Here is a 22,146-nt window from a genome sequence, read left to right on the forward strand (position 1 = left end):
TACCAACTCTTTAAAATTACTAATAATTATATGTAGTATATGTGTAGGTATACGGTAGTTGTCATAAAAATTGAACTATTATAAAAATATAAATATCTTTGTTTTAATTTAACAAATTTTATGTATGCTAGGAAAAATAGAATGTATTACAATGAATCATCAAATAGATCAAAATAAATTTACTTTTGTTAAGTTTGTAAATGATGTACATTGTGCAGAGATCTATTATAGATATAGGTTTATTTATTGACCACTGCGGTATCTTTAAATTAATGCATATATAATATTATTAATTCATGAATGTAGAAAACCGTAATTATGTTAATTAGATTTAATAATGACATGTATACGAAATAGAAAAAAAATTAAATAATTTTTTTATTATCTACGTGTCATATATTTAAGCACTTACTCTTTTTCTCCTGACCAGCTGTCGATGATGGTGTTTCTGGCGTCCGTGGTAATGATTTAATCGATTTATTCGGTGACTTTACGGGCGACCCAGCTGTCGATCTTTTATCCGCATCCTTGGATTTGGAGGGTGACTTTTTCGTTGGCGAATCTTCCACTCCATTTGTTGCTGGTATCTGAAAAAATATGCCACTGAGTTATTAACGTATGGAATCATTGCCATTATGAAATACATCGATGCATACAGAATCTATGATATTTACCGCATTAGGTTGCGACGAGTCTTCCATTGCATTGCCATTTTCAATACCTGCGAAAATAAAGACAGTATTGAACTTTCTCTTCAACACTCAACGACGTATTAAAAAAAATATTTTATCTTACATTTTTGAAGCAAAATCTTGGTAATTTGATCCAAATATTATTAAATAATAGTTTAGAAATGATGGAGATCGAATCAACTGCAGAAAATGAAAAAAGTATTTACAACAAAACCGTCATTGAACCAAGCAATATTTGCACTGTAAAACTGTATTTAGATACAGTTAAATTCAATGTATATGATAATATTATAATTGGATGCTACGATATAAAGCTATAATAGTCGTTGTTTAAATTAGATTTCATTTTTACCATGCCCTTCTACATTTACATGTCCTGGCTTTCAATTAATCAACACTTTTCTGTGTTTCCCGTAAATATAGATAAAAACCTGTCGCTGCTGTTACAGTCTTCTTTCCCGATTTCTCATCTACGTGAGCAGGCGTGGGTGCTCGTTGAATTCTCGGCGTGGACGGTTTCGATCGGGTCTTTTTCTCGTCGTTTACTTCTTTCTCATCCGAACTTTCAACGAAAGTAGCTTTTTTCTTTTCGTGCACCACGGATTTCTCACTGATGGTTGGTGACTTAGGGGAAAGCGGCGACTGAGGACTGGACAACGCCGGTGATTTCGGCGATAACGATCTTCTTTGACCGTTGTCGAATCCTTTAACGCTATCTTCAGGCGATTTCGGGGTGGACAAGATCGATTCTGTTGCCAACAATTTTCCTTGGCTCTCGGACGGCGTCGGAGACGTTTTCGCTTCTTTCGTAGAAGCGGAACTTGGACTTGCTTCTCTTATAGAAGTGGCACTTGCACTCGGACTTGCTGCTTCCACGGAAGCAGGACTTGCACTGGGGCTTGTTTCTTTTGCAGGAGAGGAACTTGCACTGGGGCTAATTGTTTTCGGTTCTAAACTATCTTGTACCGGTTTCCTAACGCTTTCTTTCTCACTTTCTTCTGTTGTTTTGCTGGACTCTTCGGAAGCACCCACCGCAGAATCTCTCGATTGTTTTTCATTTAAATGTTCCTCTGACTTTTCAGACATTTGCATGGAAGCTTTAGGTTCTTCTTCCCGTTGAGACTTTTCTTCCAATGCGTGTTCCACTTTTTTATCTACACTTTCATCCATTGTCTTCGGTTCTTGCGCTTTTTTATCGTCGCTCGCTTCTGCTGGTTTACTCTCGTTTGATTTGGATTCAGAGGCGCCTTTAACTTCATTGGCTTCCGCTGGTGTGGAAGCCTGGGACTTAACCGGTGTTTTATTCAATTCTTTCGATTCCTCTTCGTTTTCGCTTGGTTTCACATCGGCCGGTGTACTCGCGCGCGATTTCTCTGGGGATTTCGAAGGTGTCTTCAACTGTCCCACCTGATTGTTGTTCATTGGCGTAGTCGAGCGAGAAGTGTCCGCCGACTTAGATGGTGTCTTTAATTCATCTTTCTGTTTCTCGGTCGATTCGGTCGGCGTACTAGATCGAGATTTGTCTGGAGACTTGGAGGGTGTCTTCAGCTGTTGCTCTTTCTGATTCTGGTTCGCATCAATTGGCGTAGGCGCTACGGATTTATCTGGGGATTTTGTATCTAATTCCTGCTCGTTCTGTTTGTCTTCGTTCGAGGACTTCGCAGCTGACTCGCTTGCTTTAACGTCTTTAACCTCAGGCATTGGAGAAGCTATTCTTTTTTCCTCTTCCGATCGAAGTTCTTTTCCCGCATCCACCTTCTTGTTAATATTTTCATTTTCGATCGTTTTATGTGCCGATTCCTTCTGCTCCCCTTTGTCTTCCGCTTTGTGTTGCTTATCAGAACTCTCTGCGCGTGGTTCAAGCTTCGGAGAAGACAAACCGTTTTTAATTCCAGCGGAGTTTTTCGCAGATTCGATTTTACACGTCCCATTTTCCAACACGTCAGGTTTAGCACTTGCAGCAATATTGTTTATATGTTTATCGCTTAATTCTTCTGCAGTCTTGTCTTTCATTTTTGTGTCCACTTTATCGTTAATTTCCTCTGTAATCTTATCTTTGGGCTTGGAATCCATTTTATCGTTCATTTTTTCTATGACATTATCCATGATTTTTGCGTCCGTTTTGCCACGAAGTTCTTCTACATCCTCGATTTTGGGTTTCACGTCCATTTTCCCATTTATCGTAGCAGTTTCCGGTCTCCTCGGCGATTGTGTAGTCTCTTTGTTCCCCGCCCTGGATTCCACCGATTCATTCGAAGAGTCTGGACGAGGCGACTTCTTGCCGTCCACAACGACGTCGTCGTCATCATCGTTCTCCGTGGTTTCGCGGATCTTTTCCTTCGGGACGGAATTCTCGATCTGCTGCAGCTTCCTGGCGTTATCGACATCGGCCATCCTTTCGACCACTATTCGCGGAACCGGGGGTTTTCGGTTTTCTTTCTGGGTCAACGGACTTGGCGGGAAGCTCAACAACGATTCATTTCGTTGCAGTTGCCTCTGCGCGATTTCTTGCGGTCGAGCAAGAATGTCCGGGTTCCGTGTCTGCGGCGGCGGCGGCGGCGAATGCTCGAAACCCGGGTGCAGGGGTTGCTGCGCGTTTCTTTGATATTGTTGACCTTGAAAATTGCCAGGTTGCGGCAATCTAGGTCTTTGTTGCGGACCGGTCCTATTATTGATCGGAGACGGGGCGAAACGTGGATTCAACACGATAGGCGGATTTTGAGCCTGCTGAGGTAGTTTTTGAGACAATTGGTTCCCCGGCGGCCTTGGCTGTCCGTATGGTCTCAGTTGTATTATTTGACCGGGGCCGGAAGGTCTGAGTGGAGCACGACTGTCGAAACGGATGTGCGGCGGCGGCTGTCCTCCTGGCCGTGGTTGTCCTATAGGGCCATTATTTAGGGGGTTTCTTGGTGATCCAGGTGGACCTTGCGGTCGCGCCCGAAAGCCGGGTGGTAATGTTGCGTTTGACTTTACCTACGGAACAATAAATCGTGAAAATTCACGGCGGATTGCAAACGGGACTGAATCGAGAAAAAGGCTCGAATTTAATCCATTTTGTTTTTGTATGTGTTCGATTTATTTTTTTGGTCATTGTCGCCAGCTTATGTGCGTATACGTCAATATTATCGTTATATTATGACTTATATTAGGTTATTATTATGATTGTTGTTACTATTATTTTTATTGTTGTTGTTTTTTATAATTGTGTTACCATATATCAGGAGTTCTCAGGTTTTCCATTACTTGTTACTTATTTGTGTAGAATGTACTCTTATAACAGTAAAATATATTCATCATAATATTCATTTTTTTAAAATGTACCTTTATACTGGTAAAATGCTAGTCATTCGTTCGTTTGTTATTTAAAATTTATATGTTGTAATTGCAAATAGGTACAGTACAATTTATGATAAGTTGTATTTATTATTTTTAGTTTATAATTGTAGAAAGTTAAAGAATTAAATGTACTGGAATAATAAGATGTATAAAAAGTAAATGCATATTTATACGTACAAATTACATGATAAAATGATCTCAAGTTGATGGAGTTAATTAATCAATACAAAAAGATTATTCTTAATACGTCTTTAAATAGTACTTAATAATAGCTTCTTCTTTCTTCCATTATATAATTATTTCATGTAAATGCAGAATCGTATTAACACAACACAAATAATTATACAACAGTATAATCTAGTCCTAGGCAAATTTAACTTTTTGTTTAGTTGTCCAATTATTAGTTTCGGTCATTTCAGTTCGTTAATAATGCTTAGTACTATCAATAAAATTCAATTTATTAAAACTTTCACTTTTTTTTCTATAAAAACAAAAATAATGTTTAATTTTACGTTTAAAATTTTGTTTAAAATTAAGCATTATTCAATTTTAAATAAACTTCATCATCTCTTCAGCAAAACGCGATAAGTGTTAAAGCTCAGATAGCTTACCTGATTTAACCGCACAGATGTGACTTATAGATTACATTCATACATTCATTACTCAGTTACTGGTCAACATATTTCTCATCGATGATAAACGCGCGGGAAAATAATAAATAGTGTTTCAAAATTCAACTGTTGCAAATATTCATTTGCAAATTCTCATTTAACTGTCTAATTATTTACTAACATCGAATACAATTTTATTTGTTATTCTTATCTTTCATCCGTTATCCGAAGAAAATTTTGTTTAACATTGGTAAATACGTCGATGTGATTGTGGCATGTGTTTTAAGTACTTATTGTAGTACGTTCAACGAGACGAGTCAGTAAGAGGTAGTGGCTATTTTAGAGAGACCATTTAGGTGGAATAGAATCGCAATAATCGGGCAGAGTGAGTAGCTGGATTTGGTACTAGTGATTGAATCGATACCACCAGTGACACTCAAACGATTCGATACCAAAGTACTGTGTAAATAATATTGAAAAATATAGAAAAAGGTAAGTACTTGGTATTAATTTTTGAATCAATACTTGTTTGATACATCTGAAAGCTATTAATATTTATTTGATGCCTAGTAAAATTCTCGATCCATATTTGATGCTTCACAAAATTGTTGACACTTTGATATTTCATCTTCAAGGGTTATACTTGGATTATTATTATTCGTTGCACAATATACATTATAACGTGAACTAAAAATTGCGTTTAACATAATTAAAAAAATGTTGAAAAATAATGTTACAAGTGGGATTCTTCATAAAAAAGTAATACAGGCGGACACATTAGGAAATAAGAAATAAAAAGGTTCTAAATTAGCAGAAAATTCGGCTGACGAAAAATTTAAGCCAGTTTCCAAGAAACGATGTCGATGGAACTTAATTTGAAGAGATTCTGAGAGTAATTAAATTTTAGTTTTTCCTGTGGTTTTGCTTTAAGTTATTCTATTTAGAAAACAAAAACATTTTACGTTTTTGTTGTTTTAAACTCAGTTGCATATTATTTCTTCTCATATTAAAAAAAGTATTTATTTGATTCTAACCTTTGGGGATCTTTGTTCTATAACGCTCAACGTGTCTGCCTGAATTATAAGAGATCTTACTGTATATTATTAGGTTAATCGTTCGTTGTGATAACCAAGTGCATAAATGCATTTTTCACAGTTGAGCCTTTCGATTCTTCTTATCTAAATTCTACAAAAGCTGCACGCGGAAGGTAAATTTCTTTCCTTGCATATATTCACAATCTTACTATTGACCATTATACTCCCAAGGTACTTTCTAAAACGCGAAGTACCCGAGTTCACTGTGAAACATGCACTCACTTAGAAATTACAGGATACAGGTTACACAATAAAGCGTACGCTGAAAAAATCGTATTAACCCTTAAGTAGGAAGGAAAAATTTGTTAACGTAAGTATTTTCTCGGGCACACGTACTAAGGTAAAAGCACCAGTAGTTGACCGGTTGTAAGATAATCTTAGTAAAGGGAAAGTCGAACGCTGGTCGTCTGCGTTTCGTCAATCGGTGCCTATCAGGGAATTCTTCCCCGTAACTCCCAAGCGAGGAACATCAAATTAAAAGAAGTAATATTCAAACCAAGTTTGTACCATTTTATTATTTAGCCCCCAAAGTCCTGCCATACACAGTAGAAACACCCTACCCGACCACTTAAAGGTTAATCAATAATTATTTTGTCATATTTTCACACGGATTGATTAGTAAAAAAGATACAGAGCATATGATGATTAAATTGTCACAACAAACGGTCGTGAAAGGGGGATATAACAACGTTGCAAGGAGTTATTCATCTTTTATTGATAGATAAACCAACAAATCTAATGTATGAATATATCGAGGACAGAGACTTATGTTCTAAAACCCATAAAAGAGGTTACTAAACGTGATATTATGAAATACGAAATCAGCACTTAATATTATGCATGATAAATCATCTTAATACATTTACTTAAAAATCGTGAGCGATTTGGTAGTGTAGCTCAAGCCTTTGATATCAATATTTTGAAGTATCAAAGGTGTATCAACTGTGTCATCTGTCATATCAAACAAGTATCGACGTTTTCGCAGAAGTAGGCACTAGATGAATTTCCATACATTCTGATATCCACATACATGTCGGATGATATTTGATCCATCATAATTTGCGAAGTGGAATCGATACAATTGATTCAGTATTATTTTTATCACTAACTGCCACATCTGTATTAGGTGGATTGTACTTCGCACGCGCCGATTAAACAATACGATATCTAAGCAATAATTCAGGCATTTATTTCTGTTATTATTCATATTTTATAATTTTACTAATTTTGCTCTCGATTTTTACAGTTTCAACTAAGAAATATAGCATTTTTCATTTTTGCTAGGGATACTATATATATTAGTTACAGTTGCTAATAATTCTCTGGTAATTATTTACAATACCGATTTGGACGACCTTGAAATATGTTATCAAGGTTATCATTCCGAACAACTTTTTCCTAAACATGTTACCGCCGCTCAACCTTAGTTTTTCAGATATTCGCGAAAATATATCGGGGAATGGGGAGCTTTCGTACTTATTTATAAAAAGAGTGACGGCGGTAACATGTATAAGTAAAAGTTCTTCAGAATGATGACCTTGACAACGTATTTCAAGGTCGTCGAAATCCGTAACGAAGCAGTGTTGTAAATAATTAACAATTTCATGAATTCTGTCTAAATTTTATGTTATGTCTTTGATACAAAAGATAATAGCACGCTCGTGTTTTGTTTGTGAGTATTGATTCAGTTCCTTGAATAAACTGAAGACTTCGCATGAAAACTGTAACTGTATCTCCCTTACTCTCTGCGAGTGAATGGGGGAAAATTGTAATTTCATATGTTGTTCCCGATTCTTATCGAGACTCTCCGTAGTTAAGGCGCTGTCCCACGCTGCATGCTAGACTACGTACAATTCATGCGCCGCAATAGAATGCATCGTGAGAATGGTCGGTTTATGTTCGCGTAAAAACTGTCAGTTGAAATTATGAATTCATATTTGCATACGGAATAGTCTTTTCTTTAATTGATTCGCAAAAAAATGCACACTACGTAACTGTAATTTTCAGCCTATTATAACTCCAGACACGATTAAAAAATACTACTGAAAATTTCGACTACGCTAACAAGTAGACTCTGAACGGAGTAATTTTCACAAATATCAATTTAGAGAATGGTAAATCATTGTAACAGCAGGAACAATGATTTTGTTTTGAATTCTTCCATTATAAAATCTGTAAATTGATCGATTAGAATAATGTTAAACTAATAAGGAAGCTCCGGTCACTTCTATTATTGACAGAATTGCGTTTTTCCATTTTTACTTCTGTTTTCAGATCATTTTACTTATCCTTGATTTAGAGAACTGTTTGCTTCTGAATACCCATAAAACTGTTCATTAAAACTTTTTGCCTGGACTGTAAGCATGTTCCGAATCCCATGAATACTTCAATATTCAACACGGCTTTCTCTTTTGTTCAGAAATGAAGATTCATATCTTCGAAACTTAAGTTCCCAGTTTAGTCTTGCTTTTATCGATTCTAAAATTTTCATTTCAATGTTCAGGCCACAGAAATTGTACTCAAAACGGGTGAAAGACAAGGCACCACTGGTGGTTGATATTGGCCCTGAGCCCATCGATCATCCGATAATGGAAACCAGTGATGTCTCGAAGATCCGTACACCGTACCTGCCACCGATCGACTTTTCACTCGTTATGGGATTAAGCCACGAATGATTACAGTATACCATCAACATATATCGCGATCACGAGTCATTTCAAACTAGCGTGACCTACGGCAGTAGGTTCTCTTTACGGTGCACGACTGTTTCCTTTCGTTTCACCACGAAATTCATCAGCGAAATCGTTCCAAGAGCTTGATCAAATTCGATGCACGAGTGTGCTACAGAAATTAGGTCTTTAAAATAGTGCGAAGTTCAGAACGCGGTGTAAATCGATCGTGTGAGCTAATTAAACGGCACGACATTCGATAATCGACTTTTCGCTATGTAGTCAATTAAAGAACCATGCTATTTTCATATCAGAAGCAACATAGGTTCTATGGTATTTTTGTACAGCGTTAACCATTTTGATGTTTATGTCGAGTATACTCGTCATGAAAATATGAAAGTTCTTGCTTAATGACGAGCATATTGGTCACGAATAACTCTTCATTGTTTTGCTGTAATGGACCAGATATCTCGGTTTTACGATATCGAAGAACCGATGCTATGGACGAGATATATCGTCAGCACAGTTTTAAAGAGTTATACTTGTTGATTTATAAAATAAAATAAAATCGAATTTTTTCACCAGTCACGCTGGAACAATCCCTTAAGATGTTAGGAAGTTTTTTTCCTTTTTAGTCGATTTATGTGCAGCCATTCCAAACGTTTCAATTTTTGAAAGTATCACGAGAAAGATTTTTTTTATAGAATAATTTGGAATTTTTATAGTTCAGATATTTAGTTCGGTGGTTTCTATTTTCTCTAAGCTGAGTATTTTTGAATGAGAAGAATGTTCGTTCTGTGTCAAACAATACGTATATTAAAGGAAATACCATAACTATTACATTTACATGTGTTCTTTATAAAACAGAAATTTATAATTGCATTTGATAGAATTTTTGGATGATTTAATGTATACACTAATAACTTCCTTACTTTTAACAATCTTTTAACCCCTTGCTCCACGATATCGTGTCAGACTCGTGATGAAAATCTTCAATTGAATTTGATAAATCTAAATGTCATTTATTTTTCAAAAATATAAACTGCACTTTTCTATTATCAATTATTAACCTCTGGTGTAAACGTGGACATAGAATAAGCATCAAGCTCTATTCTTTTTCTAAGAAATTATTAACGATAACGTACGTTTATCAAGCACAGTTGTGAAAGAAATCACAGGGCAAGGGGTTAATCATTTTTATACAGTACTTAAAAAAGTCCATATTCTTTCTCTGTTAACGCAGAAATATCAAAAATAGCGATTGTGATTAATTCTTTATAGTTTTATTTGACAGTGTGCATCGTTTATGAAGTATTAATAATAAAATATTATTAAAACGACTTTTTTTAACCGGATGAATCTTAAAATTTCAAGGTTTCTCGTTCGATATCGATTACATTCTGGCGATGTCTAATTAAAGAACGAAACTTATAGCTTACCATATTTTCTTTGCGGTCCGTGGCAGACTCGGCCGCGGTGTTAGCAGTTTCTTGCGAGGCCATTTTAAGTTCGTTCGTTACACAATTAAAGTTTACGCCGTTTAGATTCGAGAATGTCCTCACGCCTGGTGAAACATTTCTCCATATACCTGTTGCGTATCAACGATAATCATTGCACCGTAGATATTACACGATTCTACTACACAGGTGGTTGAGCGTGTATCAAACGAGTCTATACTGTGATCGATGAATCGTACTGAATGGAAACGTACCGTATATCTTTGATGCGTGAATTACCATATTTGAATGTGAACGACAATCTAAAAAGCATATGATGCCGCTGTGATTATCGTTGTCAATTACATTTGCTAATTGTCGATCCTTTGTTTTCAGCTTCCAACGTGGAAAGTGCTAACAAAATACTACCGCAAAGTTACAGTATATTTGTGCATAACATTGTAAAATACAAGTATTCATTATTATTATAATATTAGTGTATACATACAACGTCAAATATTAGTTGTATTATTATTATCAATTGTATTTGTGTTCCTGAATATTTACAGTGAGTCACGAGAGTATTCGTATCTCCTGAACTGCCGAATTTAAACGATCGATATGTGTTTACAATGCAAGCTTCAAAGTTTTTATCAACAAGTACGTATGTTGAAATCACGAAGTTTTCAAATTTGTATATACTTTATTGCAAAATGATATGTCTTTATAGTAAAAATGTAACTTTACGTAAACAGAAACAAAATTGGTCTCACAAGCCTAGTAATTTAGATCGTCTGAAAATTATTAAAAAATGCAAAGGTGCAAATTACTTACATTTTTAGTATAGCTTGTATAGGTACGAATACTCTTGTGAGACCAATTTTATTCCGGTTTACATAAAATTATACTTTTGTTATATTAACATGTTGTTTTGTAATTAATTTTATATAAGTTTCAAAGCTTCGTAATTCCAACATGTGTTTCTGTTGATGAGAACTTTGAAATTTGCATTGCAAACACATATCAATCGATTAAATTCGACAGTTCAGAAGGTACGAACACTCTCGTGACTCACTGTATGTATAACGTGGAATTATAATTTTTTTTAATAATGCTATATAGTCACTATTAGATACCCTATGCATTACACAATTTACTATATACAATTTTCTTTACATTGTTATAATTGTAAAATAACGAGTGATCACTTTAACAATTCATCTTAATTGTATCATAATAATCTGTAATTAAAAGATCCATGAGTTCAGTATCATTAATTTCGTGCTACCCGTGGAACGTTCAGATCCAATTAAACGTCAATTTATTTTGAAACGAAGTTTACACGTGTTTATTTTTAGTTGTATTGGATGTAGCTTATTTACAGGAATCGTGGACTAACTTCGAAAGATTCCTGTATATTTCAAATACTTGAACGGAACTGTTTAAGGTAACAAGCTATAAGATGATTGCCATGTTGCCTGCTCCGGTAAATACCTACAGTGCGTGAAACAACGAACATTTGCTATTACGAATTAATAATACATGTTATACGTGCCTGAGAATACGGATACGTGCTAACGTGATATCAGCAATTACACGACATTGCTTCACGTACAGTGTACTTTCTTGGTGCGATTACTACTATTGGCCAATTCGAACATGCCACCACAGAATGCGTCTACTTTTACAACAGCTTACTTAAAACGTTTCAATGTTAAGTATAAATTGGACAAAACGACATTTTTTATTAGTTTTCTGTTAATGTAGATTTAATATCAATCTTTCTTTTTAAATTGGATTAAAATTAACGGTAAGCTAATACGTTTGCTAAAACTATTTAAATATTCAAATTTAACTTTGAAGAAATTTTTTAATACGGAAAATTAACTGAAATTTTATTATTAGTTTCATTTTTATTTAATTTTTCATTTCGAGGAATTGTTATTTAGAATTAAACCTAAATAGAAATATATATTTAACTCTTTTAAATCTGGTTTTTGCACAAAACTATGTTCACATATCTAACAACAATGGATCTTTATTCAATGCACCATCAGTAACATTATTTCGAATAAAATAGTGGTAGTGTATTACTTTTGTCATAGAAACAGGCTCAAAGTAAAAGTGTGTATGTATGTGGTTGCCTATCACAGTTTTAATGTTTTGTCAGATATTGAAATAGTAAAATTGTTTATATTATAACATACGCTTGGTTTGAGGAGGTTAAAATGAAAGTATAAAACCAGAAGAACTAACGATAAACCTCATTGATTTGTCGAAAATGATTAATTTTTAAGTTAAAAAATCGTGATTATCACGAATATGTGAAGTTAATACTAGGTTTATCGATATTTTTGTATACGTATCTCTATCAACACGGGTCAATTTGACCCATGAATAGAATCACACATTTTCTTTAAAAGACAACTTTGGTCTGAGATGTATGAGTGAAAGTCAGTACAAGTGGCTGAACAAAATGTAAACAGTTTCTATAGTTCTTCTCACAAAGTTCGAAATTGTTAACCCTTAGCAGTCCTATGTCGGGTCAGACTCGACATTCTATTTTATTGCAACCTCTACCTGTTTTAACAATTTTTTCTATATTCATTTGTAGTATCACAATTGTACCATTTAAAGGTATCATTTCAATGACTCCCAAATATTCTTGAATAAACAAATAGAGCGTCATATTAAGTTGTAATTGAATGAACTAACGTCGACGTGAACCTCAAAGTGAGAAACCAAGAACATTTCGGACCGCAAAGGGTTAAAGTTCCAATGTAAAAGTTCCAATCGTTTCTTTGGATTAAATAAATTCAATGAAGTTATTATTAATTACTGATTAAATGAACTGCTTATTGTTTTACTTATAGAATTCTAAATATGAAATATATATAGCTTTTTTAATTTTGACATAATTTTTTAAGAAATTCTACTGACCATGAGAAACAATGCAATTTGTTTATTGCTTGATGTAAGTTAGTTAATGGTAAAATGTAATCAAGTGTTGAAGGTGTGAATGGCTCCCCAGAGGTTAAAGTAAACAAACAAAATAAATGGAAGGTAAAAAAGTTTTAAGGGTTGAGAGGGAAAAGTTAGATGAAGAAACGCACGCGATCACCCCAACAATGGCGGTTCAGAAGGATTATATTTCTATGTGTAATGGTAGTGATGGCTAACCTTGGTAAATACATTCGCGTGGTATTACGAAACCACTGTGGCTTCGTGCAAAAGACTACTAATTGAAGTAACGCACCCTTAATACAACAATTACCTCAGTGGAATGCCTAATCACCATACTTGATGCATCGGAACGATTAACTTTTTCAGACAGTATGAAAATACAAGTATTTTTTCCTTAAATTTTGTAAATAGAGGATATAAAAATAGTGATACATAGATGAATCATAGAAAAACCCAACAATCCTAATATTTATAATATTTGTATTATTAGAATAATATTCATTTAACGAAGTAAATTTTTAAATACACGATTTTTATACATTGATCACAAGAAAGAGATGACGTTACTAATACAATTTTTGAGATTTAAATTCAGTCTCTGATGAATATTTCAATTGTTTTTAAAGGGAGGGAAATAATTTTATTCTCTTACAGTATTCGTTAAGAGTATATAGCATATGTACATATTTTGTTTATGCAGTAATTTATACATCAGGTTAATGTTCATATGCAAAATAGGCTTATCGAAAATTTAAGAAATTTTTAATGGTTTTTACTTAACAGAGAAGTATATAATCTCGTAACTTCATGTCTTAACATTCACAATGTAACATAAGTGGAATAATAAATGACTACAACGTGTACTATATATTTATACGTAGAACATTATTAAGCATATAATATCTTTATGTTTTTATATTCATAATTATTATGTACACATACATTATTATTAGACGTATTGCAAATATTTAAAACATAGATCTATGAAATTCTATATTTACATAATTTGTAAAAATCTTTATAAATTTATTTTTTAAACTAAATATTTATAGACAATCCAACATAATTTAAATTACACAAAAGCACAAAACTGTAAACACAGTAGGCACTTCTCAGCGAGACAGATTAATTTCATGATTGATGGATACAACTGCCACATTCTTTATCAACAACTCACGCTATCGGGTGGTTGTAAAAAAGAAGAGTAAAAGTGAAATGGCTTAAGATTTCCGACTTAACTTCACAGAAACGCTACGATAAAGGTTTAGTTTTTAGGATAACATAAAGTTTCTCTGTACACCACTAACACAACGTGTAACCTTCTAGTAACCTCTAGACGCTTTTTCAGCTACCGTTGCTAGATTCTTTTTAATTACTTCTTTAGCATATTCACGAAACTGATCGAGAAGATCGCCAGCGATTCCCTTTCCACTTTGTTCTACCGACACGACTTCTCTCTCACGATCTAAATCCACAGATACGCGAGGATTTCGTGTGAACTCTGTTCAATGAACAAGTGATTAGGATATCTGATGGTCAAAAATAACTGTTCCCTTCGAAAACAGCTCATTTAACTGTATCGCAATTACTGGCTCATTTTCCAACCTTTTCTCCTATAGTTAAATGATACTTCGAGGAAAAGAAAATAGAAATACTATCACGTCCCGCTAGATCTTCCGACTTCAATATTATCGAGAATTGTTGGGGCATACGCGAAATGTCGACAGTTCAGCAGCATTGAAGAAAACAAGAGGATAAAAAAGAAATAATTCTCTACTCAAAAGAATGTTAGAGGCTGTAAAAACAAAGGTGCTAGCACAGATTATTAATAAAAGGTAATAACGAAATTTATATTTCGTTTTGCCATTAGAAAAACAGCCTGTCTTATAGTTTCGTCGCGGGTCATCCGATCGTCGGAGAACTGTAAGCCTAATACTTCGTAGAACATGTTCTAAGGTAAATATTAACAATCCACTAGCACGAGAAACAAATTCCTTCGTACAATACCAATACGTACGGTGGGGTGTCTTATAGTTTTGTCGCAGAGTTTAACTAACGTGTATTTACTTTAATCGTATTACGTTCTCTGGGTCTCCTCTGACCTGTACACGATGTTCTTCTTTCAGCAAGATTTTTGTGTGTTTAAAATTTACTAGTTTATTTAGATTTTCATTGTATGGCTTTTAAATTTGAGAATAATATTCAAAATAGTTACTGTCCTAGTTTTTTAACAGTATTTCAAATGTATAGAACAATTGAGGACCACTGCAGGCTAACCCTTACACCAGCAACCGATTATCAATTTTAATTATTCGCAATCTACATTTTTCTATCATTTACGTCGGCTTGTACTTTGAAAATGAAGAAATTTATATAAAAATATTATAATACTAATATCGGAACAATTACAAAGATTTTAATTGCTAACATAAGAGATAAACCACTTAGATACCACCAGATACGTATTAAACGTAGATATTGACACGTCTACTGCCACAAGAAACATAAATGTTTTATGTGTCACTTGTTTTTCCTGCAGCGAACATAAAGAATTATTAATTATTTGGTATCACGATTCTTAAGTTACACCATTACCTAGTTAACGCTACTAAACATTCTTATTCGACATCACTTCTCTTACAAGTTACAATTATTTTCTTGTAACATGGAACTCACGATCATTGGTGACTGCCATGTCAAATTTAAACTCTAGAATAAAGAAATTTACACAATTTGTATGTATCGTTGATGCTCGAACGAATGCAAAGATTTTAGTTGCTAATATAAAGGTTGAACGCTTGAAGCAAACAACACTTGAGCAGACACTTATTAAGCGTAAATATTAAAATGAAAATCGTTAGCTTAATTCTGGAAAGATGATCGGCGAAGACTCTCAAGTGATGACCACGAGCATGTCAAAGACTTCCGTTCTCGTTTTCTAGAGAGAGCCAGAAACGGGTCGTGTGTATAGCGTGTCTGTACGACTCGGCAAGTGCCCATTCCTGAAGTTATTGATCCGACCCGGTGAGCGTGTTCGACTCACAGGCGTTTTTATGCACGTGGATTCGCGTCGTGTAATACGGTTATGTTAACTCATTAATGAGTACACGTGTCATAAACGGTTATGACATTTTCATGACACAGTCCATGTGGACCATTAGTGGCCCCTTGTTTGTTCACCGCGGTAGGAATTATTTGGAGGAGCTCTAGAGTCTAGACCCTCAAGTTTCTTCTACGTCGTCACTCTCTATCAATACCACGCATCTCCCAATTTTCCCCTCTTTCAAATGCGCTGCCGAATCCTTTATCACGTAGTTCCTTGTGGCTTCGCGATCCCCTTTGTTTCCCTTTTATCTGTCATCTTATTAACTCTTAATTATTAACTCTTATTAGACAGGCTGGCTAACATGATGTCTTACGTATTATCCTCTGCGAAGTAACAACGGGTGCAGACTTAGTTTTTTTTTAATTGGTCGAGAAACGCCAGGTCATTTGGTGTGTGACAATTTTTGTACAACTAATCTTTTTTAATGGAATCATGTAGTAATTCTTTTTCTACTTTGGTCGTTCTCATGGAACATAACAATATTTATGTGAAATATTCTTTTTTTAGTTGGTACTGTTATGAAGTTAATAATGTAGTATTGTTGAAATATATAAAATATTCTAAGCTATTTCGAATTTATTTATGAGCATGTTCTGTCTGGGTTTGGGAAGATGATTTGCAAAATGTTCAGTTGTATTTGGGAAAGAAAATGTGGTTCGAATGTAATATAACTTAAGGCGTTGACATTAATATTGCAAAGAAAATTTGAAAATATATGTATCGGATATGGATCTTTTGTTTTTTTACCATTCGAATGACCTCTGTTTCCCTTCAATTTTCTTGCATCTTTTCTTTAACAAAGACGAATATGATGATAAGAATACGTATTGCTTGTGGATCGATTATATTAATAATACACTGACGGACATAATTAGAAACCTACTCGATTCTTTTATATTTCTGTAATTTGTATTTGAAATCCGTTATTCCTGTATGGTAGAGGTACAAAATATTTACACTGAATTATTTGACAAATAATTCCTTGAAATTATTTATTTTCATTATTTGCTACTTTGTAGTATTAAAAAACGAATTTTTCAAGTATTAAATCACAATGGCACAGCAACGGATTATTAAACATTTTTATTGTCGCAATTAAACTTTAAATAAACGATTTTTTATAACTGAATTTATAGTTTTGTCCGATCGTGATTTTCAAATAATTTTAGTAATTCATTCTTTACATACGCAATGCAAAAGATAATGTCGGGTCATCAGGTTTGTCATGTATTTCAGTATATATAATAGCCACACCCTCTTACGCAATGTTATTCAAAACAGTGCAAGAATTATGCGCACTAAAAATGATATAGTAATAATAATTATTATTAATCTCAATTAACTAAGAGGCACCACAATTAACAAATTGAAAATTTCATGCTTTTAGTATAATCTTTAATAATATTCAGTGCAGTAAAATTCTTGGCAGAAGAAATAAATTGCTGTATGTGAATCACAGTCTAAAAATGTACATTTGCAGGAATAAACGCACTTTCATAATCAGCCCCTCTGTATCAATAGATAAATGGCAACAGTAAAAATTACTGTATACCACTATCACGAATACTAAATTGAACATGAACAAATTTTTAGAGACTTACTAGTACCTTTAGAAATTTTTATGTAGAACGTTTTAGATTATATAAAATTTATGTAAAACTATTTAATCTCTTCATCTACTTATATACATATCCATAGTGTTACAATATCACTATTTTTACTATAAAATTCTAACATAACATGTCAGTTATTGTATCTTTTCTTCTTCTGTAAACCTGACACACAAGAAATAAGAAATCTATTAAGAATTTTCTCTGTAAAAATTTAAAAAAAATTTCTAGCAAATCTTTATGTACTTGAAAAGAAGTCTTACTCCTGGTTATACATATATTTTCGCAAAAAACTACAAGTTTAAACAATACATGCTCAAAAGTTATTGTTAATGTTTGTTACAATGTAAGAAAATTAAATGATTTATCTGTATACATATTCTACCGCCTATACCACATGTTACAAAATGATCTAAATTATAATAAACCAACGTACATATAAGAAAGTAATGAAATATTGTCATTGGTAATAAGTTTTGTTCCACGAACCAAAGAGATAGTGACGGTACTAAAGTTACTTTATAGTCGTTTATTTTCTGTATAGTAGGTACACATTCGTTACGTGCAATTTGGATATTTACGATTTTGTTACGGGTAAAACGACAAGACGGATCGGGGGCAACGTCTGATACCGGTATGGTGGCAGCGTATGAACAGGCAATGTTACTTTATCTTACAGTAACATCGTCGAATCACCTGCAGTGGTCATTTGCAATTGTCACGTGGGTATAGTTATCAGGAACTCATCAGCTCTTCCTGGATATTAACCCATTTACCGGCGTCGCCGGTGTTATGCCAATAAAATTTGCGATTAATACAATTGAAATATTCGTTGAAACCATGGAATGTAACGGGTCACATATTTTCTTCTATTTCAGATGCATACACTTGCACTTATTTTACAAACAGCGCCACCTGATTTTCAATTTTAGAAATGATATGTAATTTAACTTGTATTTACTAAAATTGTATTATAAATATAATGATAATACATAATTTATAAAAAAAATATATCATAATTTTATAATTCAAGGAAATAATAAAAAGTACTTGCACTTTTCTCCAATATGGCCTTTTTAAATGTTTATAATATATGGAAACATTATATATAAATAATTACACAAAGAAGATAACGAAAGTTATAGAATCGAATGGAAAAAATATATTTTAATAAATTTTGATCAAATGAGATGAAACCCATTTTCAAGGTTCCTTCAGAATATAAGAAAACTTTTTGGCCAATCTTATATTCTCTGTGTAATATAAGTTAATATTATATTATTTTTAAGAATTTAAACATCAATAAACAGATCTTATTTTGTATGTTGAAAATTCATCTTTTGAATTACAATTAGTTTCGAAGAAAATGTTTTCTAATTAGGTATTTCGTATCAAGTGGAACAGTTTTCGTTAAAATCGTTCTGTTTGAACAAATTTAATGCTTTAAAACATTGAATGTTTTGAAATTATTCATAAAATGATAGACATTAAAATACTAAATAAATATAAACTAATATCTAATGCAATAAAATTTAAGTAATAAGAATTAAAATCTATTGCTGTACACTTCAAACTATTAATGTACAGTTTACGAAGGAGTGATATTTACTATAAATTTATTTTCGTCACTTTTTTATCATTCTCTTGTATTCATAAAAAACTATATACATAATTTAAATCTATCTAAAAAGTAAACAATTCTATACTGTATCTGTTCTTTCCAATTTACGTTCAAATACCCACAGGAATGTCACATGAATTAATGAAGATCGGTCCTTTTCAGATCAATAATTTTTACATGTCCATAACAACAGCAATTATAAGTGACAGCATCTGGAAGCCTTTAATATTTTAATAAATCAATAGAAGCACCCGGTCTATGATTGCTTCCAAATATTAGTGGACTTCTAATGTAATGTATAAAGCTCAGTTTGTATTTTTAACTCATTACGTCTTGAAAGATGTCATTCTTAATTTGTATAGTTTTTCTTAATTTACATACTTCATTCTATTTAAATAATCCATGTAGTGGCTGTGAAGACGTGAATATTAGAACTTAAATACCTATAGGAATATGAATCGCAAACCCAAGCAGTTTTGGTTTATTTTAGTGTTTGAGTAAAAGTATTAAGTATAAAATTATAAAAGTTCAACGTAGTGTTCCTTTGCGACATGAACTGTTACGCTTGTCTCGCGTACTCGTTTACTGAGAAAATGGAGGCACTCGTATTTAAAAGATTCCCCGATTAACAATTTAAGACGTTTATTCGCGGCGCCAATAAAAATATGTACGAATTTTCAATGTCACGTAGGGTCGATGATAATAATAGTGATTTAAGTGCCAACAAAATGGATGGTACAGCCGATAATCAATGACACTCGACGTTTTGAATACTATAGTTACTCAGAGTCATTTCTCTTACGAGCATGAAGAATAGAACATTTTTTACAACCTCGATCGATGTAAATGTAGCTGTGTGTAATGTCATTTAGCGTGTACGCTGTTGGATAACCAATATTATAGCAACTTAAAGGAAACTTATCAATCTGTCGCAACGTTTGTACTACGCCCTGCGAATGATTCATCCTTATGCAATGACAACATTGATTTACATGGAGGTAATTGTTCTACATCTCTACATATTTTCGGGGGGATTTCAGCGTTTGAAGACACTATATAGTTGAAGGTGTCGAACGGAAATTGTGCGTCATTAGAAAAAAGGAAGACGATCGCAATAATAGTATAACGGTAAAAGAAAGTAGAAAAATGATGTTTTAAAACAATAGTTTAACAATCGTGAAACATTGCCCGCAAAATTATATTTTTTAATTACTTTAAAAAATGATTTTGAAATATTCAAGATATTTTAATTGACAGACAATTTAAATTTGAAATATTTAAGACACTTAAAATAATGTGTCTAGAATATTGTTTCTTGCGTTTTAAATATTTTAAATATATTTTATATATATTTCATTTATAGTTTTAATATAATAGGAAACATTGTCCTAAAAAGAAATAACACGAGTTACACTTTAAAACCGTAACAGCGATAACTGCACTTGTTTCGTATTAACAATATACTGAGCAAATTTCAATATTACAGTAGTGTGGTTAGTAAGCTGGGTGGAGAGTGCACTTATAAAAATTCTATTACGTCTAGACGATTGTTTCTACGATAATTTCTGTCGCGGAAGGGTGTAACAGCGATTCGAATCTACATATTGAAACCATTTAACAATTAATTACGAGATTACTGTTCCTTATTATTGCAGATGCAGTGCTGTTTGGTGGTGCAATAGCTAGGCATCCTACAAAATTCCGCATGACAGACTTCCCATTTCACAGAAACCGATAAATAATAATTGGAAACATTACATTCACCACTTTTCGTAAGCTTGGGAACCGTGAAAAACGATGTTACGCGGATAACATCCCTTATTGCGTAAAAGAGTCTCGAGACACGAGAAATAACAGAAACGTAAGACTTTTAACAATCACACATTGCATTTAAATGAAAAATTCAATGAAAACTACGTATTCACGGAATTTCCAGTGTTCACATACAAATCGAAACCAGTCGACGTTCAATAAGAATTTACACTTCCGACGAAGAATTCCAATGAATTTCGAATAACATGAATTTCCTGTGAAATTTTAACATTTCTTTCATTGTATTTCACATGGAACAATATCCGTAGTCCAATTGAGGTTGACAGCTGACAGAAAAGAAAATCGAACGTTCCTGTCATCGTCTGATGCAAATACAGGTCAAAGAATCCAGGATCTTCCGCGAGGCGAAGGATAACGGTATTGCCACCGCTCAATACAGAACCGATGACAGCAAAATCTACCGTTGTCTATTCAAAGATTGTGAGAAAATCGATTGTGAAAAATCTACAATTTTCCGAACACCTTCGATTTTCCGGTGGTATTGACGTCATGGGAACGGGGTCTCGATTTGCTGGGAATCGGGACTCCTCCTGAATCGAGCGAGGATGCTGGACGAAAGATTCTCTTACCTGGAGTAAAAATTCGGTTTGTAGTCCTCGTCGACGATAAACTTTTTAAACACAATCCCAACTCGTTGTCCGTCAAACAGTGTCTCGCGAGGAACTGGCTTTTACAAAGACCAGGGGAGTCCTTTCTCAGTAAGGTACGTTCGTCCGTCGGGCCACGTCCGTCCGTTTGTCCTGGCATGCTCTGCTCCGGCGCCTCGACGCCCAACCACCCGTCGAGCCAACCTAACCCGGCTCACTCGATAACCCACCCATACACGTACAGCTTTGTCGAGCTTTTACGAAACAATCTATCGATAAATTATGTAGGAACAGTGCTCTTTTTGTCCACACGCAATGCCGACCGAAGCTCCCTTCTTGTGCAAACTGAATTATAATAATGTTAATAACAAACATGATGGTAAATCGTCTTCGTTCAACCACGCTGACGTTGATATTGTCACAGAGAATCGGAGGAGAGAGTTTATAAACTATTGTATTGTCGTTCGATTGATGCTCTTGCGATCAGTTTGTTGTACATGCGAATAGAGAGATTTGGAAGATTGTAAACGACTGGATGTTCTGTTAATGACAACGGGGAGGTATATAGTTTATAATATGATATAGCT

The 22,146-nt window shown here is 33.8% G+C and overlaps 1 protein-coding gene across 5 annotated transcripts in view; it reads right to left on the minus strand.

Moving 5' to 3' along the window:
• tau (microtubule-associated protein tau) overlaps positions 1-21,754 on the minus strand; it is a 41,960-nt gene extending 20,206 nt beyond the window's left edge. For 2 of the 5 annotated variants that reach the window (XM_031982413.2, XM_076366236.1), the window contains exons 1-5: positions 21,542-21,753; positions 9,842-9,990; positions 1,124-3,665; positions 675-721; positions 413-587 (exon numbers count right to left, since the gene is read on the minus strand). In XM_031982413.2, coding sequence (XP_031838273.2) covers positions 413-587; positions 675-721; positions 1,124-3,665; positions 9,842-9,990; positions 21,542-21,719 — 3,091 coding nt within the window. In that variant the 5' untranslated portion in view covers positions 21,720-21,753. Of the gene's footprint in view, positions 1-412; positions 588-674; positions 722-1,123; positions 3,666-9,841; positions 9,991-21,541 lie in introns of all 5 variants that reach the window. The other 3 variants (XM_031982415.2, XM_031982416.2, XM_031982414.2) reach the window with 2 other exon arrangements.
• Positions 21,755-22,146: the final 392 nt, after the last annotated feature.

Source organism: Nomia melanderi, chromosome 3 (assembly GCF_051020985.1).
Source record: "Nomia melanderi isolate GNS246 chromosome 3, iyNomMela1, whole genome shotgun sequence".
Taxonomy (NCBI): Eukaryota; Metazoa; Arthropoda; class Insecta; order Hymenoptera; family Halictidae; genus Nomia; species Nomia melanderi.